This window comes from Elephantulus edwardii, unplaced genomic scaffold (genome assembly GCF_000299155.1).
Source record: "Elephantulus edwardii isolate Elephantulus edwardi_28Jun2011 unplaced genomic scaffold, EleEdw1.0 scaffold00265, whole genome shotgun sequence".
Taxonomy (NCBI): Eukaryota; Metazoa; Chordata; class Mammalia; order Macroscelidea; family Macroscelididae; genus Elephantulus; species Elephantulus edwardii.
Genome location: NW_006400015.1, coordinates 2695397 through 2703847, shown reverse-complemented (window position 1 = coordinate 2703847; position 8451 = coordinate 2695397). Strand labels below are relative to the sequence as shown.

General features: G+C 46.8%; 1 protein-coding gene across 1 annotated transcript in view; it reads right to left on the bottom strand.

The window, feature by feature from the left end:
* Nucleotides 1–395, bottom strand: part of LOC102850681 (leucine-rich repeat transmembrane neuronal protein 4-like) — a 2790-nt gene extending 2395 nt beyond the window's left edge. The window contains exon 1 of the mRNA XM_006899652.1: nucleotides 270–395. Coding sequence (XP_006899714.1) covers nucleotides 270–395 — 126 coding nt within the window. The remainder of the gene's footprint in view (nucleotides 1–269) is intronic.
* Nucleotides 396–8451: the final 8056 nt, after the last annotated feature.

Sequence of the window (8451 nt, the reverse complement as noted above, 5' to 3'; positions counted from 1 at the left end):
CTGCTCCTGCCCAGCCAACAGAAAGCAGGGGCAGCCTCCCTGCAAACACCTGCAAGTAGCCTTGGTGGTGATGTTTGGTATGGACACAAATGAGCTTTGATTCTTTCCTCCTCCTTGTCAAATGACCATCGCACCAGAGAACCAAGAACAGCCTGCCGGAGTTTGAGGAGTCCTTCTATCAGTATGGAAAAACACAGCACCGTTCCTATCCCTTAACACTGACATTTAAACAAGGATAATATTTGTCTAGTCACTGTTCAACACTGTACCAGAGGACGTGCACTGGGTCTTCTGATCAGGGCACAGACGTGGCAGGCAGCAGGGACGGGCACATCTCTCCTCACTGAGCACAGGAGCTGTGACTTAGCAAAGGAGCTTCGGGAAGCTGTCCGCATCCCCCAAGTTTGCCCTGCCTGAAAGTGTGCATTTATTACATAATGGAATGGCAGTCTAGGCTCCGGAAAATGGCACCAGACCAGCATGGACAGCAAGTGCATGAAGCTCGGGACCCAGTGTAGTAACAGGGCCGGGAGCTGCGTGTGTCCACAAGGGTCAAATGCACTGTATGACCTCAGAAGGGCCCCCCCCCTGCCCTCTGACCCCCAGGCCCAGAGTCCACCCCCAGTAAGCCCCAGCCCCCAAAGTTAAGTGTCTCCAGTTGAGTCACATCATTTGTAGAAATGGAAAATGCCAAACCACCCTGCCTGGTAGTAAGTTCCCTGTGGTCATAACAGTCACTTTTGAATACCAGGGATCAGTGAGGAGAGGAAGCCAGGTTGCCCCTTCCCAACAACCTGCTTCAATTCCCCACTTTCCCCTCTCCCCTCTCCATTAACTTAAAATCTGCAAAGTTGCTACCAGTTGGCCCTGGGGCTGCCTTTCCCAGTCAGGGGCTGCTTGTTAGAGGACTTCTTACCTCTGTCAACAGTAGATTTATTCTTTCTCAGCTGTGGGGGGCAGGGCGGAACAAACTACCTTGTGCTGCAGTTTCTCCTTTTTCGGAAATATTTACATTTTTAACAACCGCCAAGGAGCCAAGCACCTGATGTAAAAAAGCCCTCTTTCTTTCATTCTATTAAGTTGCCTGATTTTCCTCTTTAAAATATATATATATATATATATATATATATATATATATATAAATTCTTCAAGCCCCGATCTTCCCCTGTCCTCTTGCCAGCTACAGGCTCATTGAAATCCAGCCCAGCTCTCCCAGACAGGAGGAGGGGGTGGGGGGAGCCAGCTACACTTGGAAAAAATAAGACTGGCAAACGGGCAGTGAGTGCAGGACACTGGGTTCAGGATCAAGCGTGCCCTGGGCCCTTCTGATCACTCTAGGACCCTGTCTGCACAGGGAGTGTGCTGGGATTCTTGACAGCCGCCAGGAACCCACGCCTGGTTAATAACACCAAGGAGGCAAACACACACACAATTTGTCTCCTGCTTCAAGCCCAAGCTGTGGGGATGCGCAGAAGGCACACAGTCGGTGAGACCTTTCTCTGCTGTCCCTTTAACTCCTTGTTAAGCATTTAAGGATTCAAATTTTAAAAGGGGGAAGAAAGAAGCCTGCAAAAGGGAAAATGATCTAAAAATACCATCGCCACTGTACTGAATCAACTGGCAAACTCTGAGCGGCTGCTCGCCTGCACTCCAGCCTTGGATCAGCTGAAGTCAGTGCTGGCGCTGGAGGCCAGGGCTGCTGAGACAGACGAGACGACAAAGTTCACTTACCCATCCTTTGTCATCCGACAGCCTCTGCCCACTCTCAGCGTCCCTCTCAGTTGGTCTCTGGCGCTGAAGCCACCACCTTCATGTCACAGTGCGGCTGTCATTGGTGCCAGCCTGACCCCGCATGTGGGCTGGTGGCTCCATGCAAACTTCCTGGGAGAGGACAGCGTCCACCGGCGAGGTCTTGCATACAGAGTCCACAGAAAGCTGACACCCGCTGGGGGCGCGTGAGGAGGGAGCCCGCCCGAGGGGTCCCTAGGCTGTGAGGACCGTCCTGCCATTCACCAGAGCCCCATCAGCAGGAGCGGGCGACGGGTGGGAGGCAGCCCGAGCCCATCCCCAAGGCAGCCAACTTCTCCGCACAGAGAGCGAGGGGGGACCCTTCCGCATCCCTGGCATCACTGCCCGCGCCCGCTGTCCCCATGCCCAGACGCGGCAACTCCCCTCCGGCTTGTCCGCCGCTGGATCCCGCAGGCCTCCTGCGCCCCAGGAGCCCCCCAGTTTCCAGGCGGCGCAGGCTGGCCCACTCCTTGGGGCTGGGCAGGTCTGAAGTGGGGAGCTGTGCTGAAAGGCAGCCCTGGGCGAATTCAGAAGGCTTTGCAGAGACTGACGATGCTCACAGCTTGTTGGTGCTAATGCTGGAGTTTGTGATACACTGAGTGCCCTCCACTGGCGAAAACAGATTGCACATTAAAGACAGGAGCAAGGAGCCTGTCAGGGTGTGCAGTCTCCCCACCCCCACCAGGCAGGGACGTTAAAGGCACAGGCCCGCGTCCCGCTCCTCCCTAACACACGGTTTATGCCAATAGGTTCATTTCAGTCAGTGACATCAAAAACTGACCAAGAGCTGCTTCTCTAAATATCCTACATTGCATGCAATAGCACTTTAAAGTTACCTAAACTTGATGGCTTTTCCCTTGCTGCAAACATCACAGGGCATTGATCCACTTATTTCTTTGATAGCCATAATTTGAGGTTCAATTTTGTTGGGGTTTTATTATAATATTAACTTTAAACACATACAGTAGCAGTCTTCCTCAGAGGGGGAAAGAGACCATTTAATCACTTGATGCTACATTTAAACATTTCAAATCTAACATTTACATTTGCAAGCTCTGATAAGAAAATAAGAGGTGCTGGAATCCCATGTGTTATCTTGCACAGTGACGATCGTTCCTTTCTGAAAATACATTTTTCGTCAAGAAGTTTGTACCTTCAATACTATTAGTTCTAATAAGAGATTTCGAAATGAGCAAGCAAATTTTCAAATTAACCTTCTTAGTACACTGACTTACCTTGAACAAGGTTCCACTTACAATGCCTACTATTTCTTATGCAAATCACTCCATGTGCAATTTTAAGAAAAATAAGCACATTTAAATTCTATCATGTTTCTTGATAACTGAAGAAATCTCAGAACCAAGTTTGTTGTTGTTGTTGTGTGCTGTAGAGTTGCCTGTGACTCATAGCAACCCTATGTACAACAGCCCTAAACCCTGCTCTATCCTGTGCCAAACTTAGTCTCCAAGACACCTCCCCCCATTACCCCAGTCACTGAATCAATCCATCTCATCAAGGGTCTTCCTTTCCTATGCTTTCCCTCCACCCTCCCGAGCATAACATCCTTCTCCAAGGACTGGTCCTTTCTTGCAACATGTCCAAAATATGTCAGATGAAGCCTCAGAAACCTTGCCTCCAAGGAGCAGCCTGGTTTAACCCTCTCCAGGACTAACTTGTTCATTTTCTTAGCAGACCATGGTATATTCAACATTCTTCTCCATCACCACAGCTCAAAGGCATCAATTCTCCTTCTATCCTCCCTAGTCATTGTCCAGCTCTCTGATGCATAGCAAGTGATTGCAAAGACCATTCCCTGTATCAGGCACACCTTAGTCTCCAGACTGACATCATTGCTTCTTTAGTGCTCTAAAGAGGTCTCTGACAGCTGACTTTCCCAACACAGTATGTCTCTTAACTTCCTGGCTGCTGGTCCAAGAGTGTTAACTGTGGAGCCAAGCAAATGAAAGCTGTTAACAATCTCAATCTCTTCACCATCCATCACGAGGCTGTCAATTGGCCCAGTGGTGAGAATCTTTGTTTTCTTGATGTTAAGCTTCAATCCATATTGAAGGCTGCAGTCCTTGACCTTCTGCAGCAAGCAGAACTAAGAAGGTTGAAGTAAGAAAATGAGTGAGATGTTTTAAAAAAATTAAAACCCTACACACTTTATCTGGACTTGCACTGAACTTTGAAAAGCATGTGTGTGTCTGTGTGTGTGTCCTTTTCTCCATTTTGTTTCTTTTTTTACTAGGTTTTGTCAGTTTTTCACTTCTTTGTTTTTCCCTGAATTCCCTGAACAATCCAGGAAAATGAGTTAATGGAAGCAGGAAATAGACAGCTAGGTAAAACTGTTAATGTAATGTAGCATGGGTGAAAAGTTTAAGCATATTTCATAGAAACATCTGGAATTTCTGTGGACTGCTGCTACTGTGCACTTCTGGATATAATCCTTGGCTTTACATTATCTGTCAAACCAATGTTAATCATGAGGTGTCCCCTATGGAAGGAGTCCTGGTGCTTGAGTGGGTAAGCATTAGATTGGGACTGGAAGGGCAAGGGTTCAAGTTTGGTTGGATCAACAATCAATTCCCTTGATACCAGCAGTCAGGAGACCAAGAGTCCTATTGCACTGGGCAAGTCCACTATCAGAGACCTTTTCAGAAAACTGACACACAACAATGTCAGTTTGTAGACGAAGTTGCACCCAGTTGCAGACATGTTCTTCTCAATCCTTTGTCGTGCATCTGACAGGCAGAGACTTGTTGCCTGGGCATAGTGGTGCCGGAGAAGAGCACCGAAGATCCAACCCATGGACTGCCAAAAGGGGAGCCTGAGTCCTCCTTGGAGGCCAAACATGGAGAAGCATCCTCTCTCAGAGGCTCTTCCTTGAAAGGGGCATCATGCACGGGTAGGTGGAGGGAGAGCGAAAGAGGGGGAGACCCCAAAAAGATGGATTGACACAGTGACTGCAGCAAGGGGCTCCTGGGTATCAGAGACGATGAGACAGGCACAGGACGGGACAGGGTTCAGGTCTGTTGTTTATGGGCTCACTGTACGTCAACACAACTAGACGGCACCTAACGACAGTCACATCAGGAGCTGCTCCCAGGAGAACCACCAGGTAATCTGCTTCTGCAGATCGACCCCTTACGCAGTATCCCCTTCAGCAGACTGTCCCCTTCCACAGTGACCCCTTCTGCAGAGTGTCCCCTTCCACAGTGACTGCTGTGAAGGCTCGGCTGGTGGGCAGCTGGCTCTGCTGGATCCTGTGAGGCCCTCTCAGTTAGAATTTCCAGCTCAGTTACTTCTAGGCCTCAGCTCTAGTCTGTAAGCAGAGGCTCCCCAGCAGTGGGGACTGTCTCGCGAACAACATGCCATTGATTTAGGACCACTCCATGCAAGGCCAGCATTGTGACCAATCAGATGCCCCTAAGATCTAAGACATGGCTGCTGGCCTCCAAAGATGCCCAAGCGTAGAAACCCAGCAGCACGCGGCCCTCTGCACCCATGGGCTGGTCTGGAGTCAAATCCTGAAATGGCAACCGACAATGAGAATGCCACCAGCATGGTACACGTGTTAGGACTTCTCAGAGTACAAAGCAAGACGAAATGTGCAAATAGAGAAATAGAGCCATGGTTCTTTCCGTGAGAGCTGACTTTGCATTTTAAACATAATGCCTTTGACTTCAGACTTCTTTGCTGTGGTGTACCGCAGAGCTGGACCCGGCCCCGAGCTGACTCTCTGTCTGCCGTTAACTGCGCAGGAGACGACTGCCCACCTTTCTCCCATGGAGCAGCTGATGGCCTGGGATCGCGGGCCTTTGGGATTGTGCTGCAGCTTCTTCCCACTGGGCCAGACTTCATTATTATTAAAATACAAATAGACACTAAAAGAAGCAATATTATCCCCATCAAACAGTATAAGTTTCTAAGGAAATAAGTGGGCATTAAGTGGCTCACATGTTGCTGTTATTGTTAAGTGCCGCAGAGTCGTAGGTGACTCATAGAGACCCCATGAATGAAAGACTTGAACACTTGTATAACTTTCCTCCTTTCTCCAGGTTCATAGAGCTTCCATGGTGGACAGTGTTTGGTGGAGATTAAACAAGCTTGGAGGCGGGAGTGGCATCCATTTCCAAAATAACTTGCCTCCAGAAACTCTATGATCTTGGAGAAATGATGAAAGTTATAAAAGTGTTCAGGCCTTTGTTTATAGGGTCACTATGGGTCATCTATGACTTAACAGCACTTAATAACGACAATGACAACGACAACAACGAGAGAGTTCTGTTGGCCTAGTTGACAGAAAGTGATGCTGCCAAGCCAAAGGTGGGTGACTTTAATCTGTAGCCCTCAGGCCTACTTTTAATTGTTTTTGGTCAAACATTCTTCTAAATGGTCTAACAGTACTTTTTCCATTTGCACTGTACTGGGGTAACTTGTGTTTGCTTTGATGCTAAACACTGTGACACTGATGTGTCAAATGCAATAGTGGTTAACCATGGTGGACAGAGTTTGTTGGTGCTCCCCAGTTAACACAAGCTTAGAAGCAGGAGTGGCATCCACTTCCGAAATAGCTTGCCTCTGGAAACTCTATGAAATTGGAGAAACGATGAAAGTTATACAAGTGCTCAGGTCTTTCATTCATAGGCTCTCTATGAGTCATCTACTACTTGATGGTACTTAACAACAATAACAACAGCAACAACAACATATTATGTAAAGTGGGGAAGAAGATGGAAAAATTAGGAAGTTTGAAATTCAGAGTAAACGTAGCAGTAATTCAGTTAAAGTCTCTAACAGTTAAAATTGTGCTTCTCATTCACTTCAAAGATCATGTTTGAGCCACGATCAGCAGGTCCTCCTGTCATGTTCATAGCAGGGAGTGAAGCTCTCTGGACGGCACAGTGGAGGTAAACGACAACCCCTAATGGCTTTAAACTTGCTAAGGGATTGTCTTCAAAGTTGTCTTTCTGGCCTAAAATGACGCTTCTTCCTTTTGAGATCTTATTAAAAGCGTGTTAGTTTACTGTTGCTTTCTTGTCTGTGGTGAGAGAGCACACGGTCAGAGGAATGGAAAGGTTTCTGGGTCCTGGCCATAATGATAAAAACAGCACACAAAATAAATGAGATGGAGTGAGAAGACAGAGGTATTAGAGAGGATAAAGGAAAGGGTCTGCTTCTGTGCATACTTTCCTGTTCCCGGGGGGAATCAAATGTTAGATGGATTCTGGTGCATTTCATGTCATCTGCATTGTTGTCGTTAGTGCCATAAGGTCGAACCCTCCTCTATCCTGGGCCGTCCTCACCGTCTCGCACACACATGATATATTTCCCTTCCTTTGTTTGAATAAAAGATATGAGAACATCTTTGGATAGTTTGGGAACCCCCGTGATGTTACTCACTTCCGAAGTGTAATAACTGGTAAAAATACAAGTTTTGTTTGAAGTGATAAGATCTGATAGATGCTTCTTTCAAAAGGAGGTACTAGATCATATGCAGACTTTAAGAGGTGGTTGTTAACAGAGAGAGGAAAACAATTACAGACATCTTGAGCATGCTGTGAGGATACAGAAGGGCCAGGGGGTTTGTGCAGAAGATTTCTTTGCATAAACTGCCCTTGTATTACTGGCTCCTTCCACTTCTCAAGAGAAGGGGTGTGTTACCTCCTCTTCTCATTGCAGTGAAAGGAGGTCTGGAGATGAGAGAGCTTGTGAAGAGTTTTGAGCAGAGAGCCCAGCAAACTGGAGAGGAGATCTGCTAGGAAAACACAGGGGTGGGGTGTCTCAGAGCAAAGGGAGTTAGTGCTCTGTTAGTTTGCTTCACAGCTGTCTGTATAAATGTAGCTATAGAAGGTTTCCGTGGAAGACACAAGGGCAACATAGGAGAGTTAGCCTGAAAATACGAGGTCTCATCCTGAGAAGGACCCCTAGCGGAAAGACCGCAGGAGTTCATTGCCACAACAAACATACACACAAAAACCAAGACAAAACTCTGTAAGGTTGCAAGACACCAGATAAACACAGAGAAATATACCCACTTTTTATTATACAGTATTTGGTTATGCCTAATGGAACTATTTTAATGGCTGCCATGTTGCCCAGCCTGGGGAACGCATTCAGATCCAGGCTCAGCTATCAACTTTCAAAACATCACAAGTCCACTCTTCTCCTCTCATCTTATAAATGACACTATTTAATTGCTCTACATGCTAACAGTTTCTGACAAAAATGTGGTAAAAATGGAGAGCATCATGCTGGGTGAACTAACTCAGTCCTGTGAGGACAAATAGTGCCTAAGACCATTATTGTAAAAATAGAAGGATAACTAGTAAGTTGTGCATAAAAGGGGAAGGTGGCAGAGGATCTGAGAGTTAGAAGAGGAGGAAAGCACAGGGTTGAAGAATTTGGTGGGTGGAGGGAGAGGGTGAAAGAATTAGGGTAGATCTAGTGGGGACCTGAGAAGCCTGGGTGATAGTGGGCATAGATCAATGCTGATTCATTTTATAGAACACAGTGAATGGGAAAGATCATATGAAACTCAGTGTGAATTAAGGAGGACGTTAAACACAATGTACATGAATGAAACACAACATAAACAAATTTTGTATGCAAGTCAATACAGAATTTCAAATATATGGATAATAAACAAAACATCCTGTT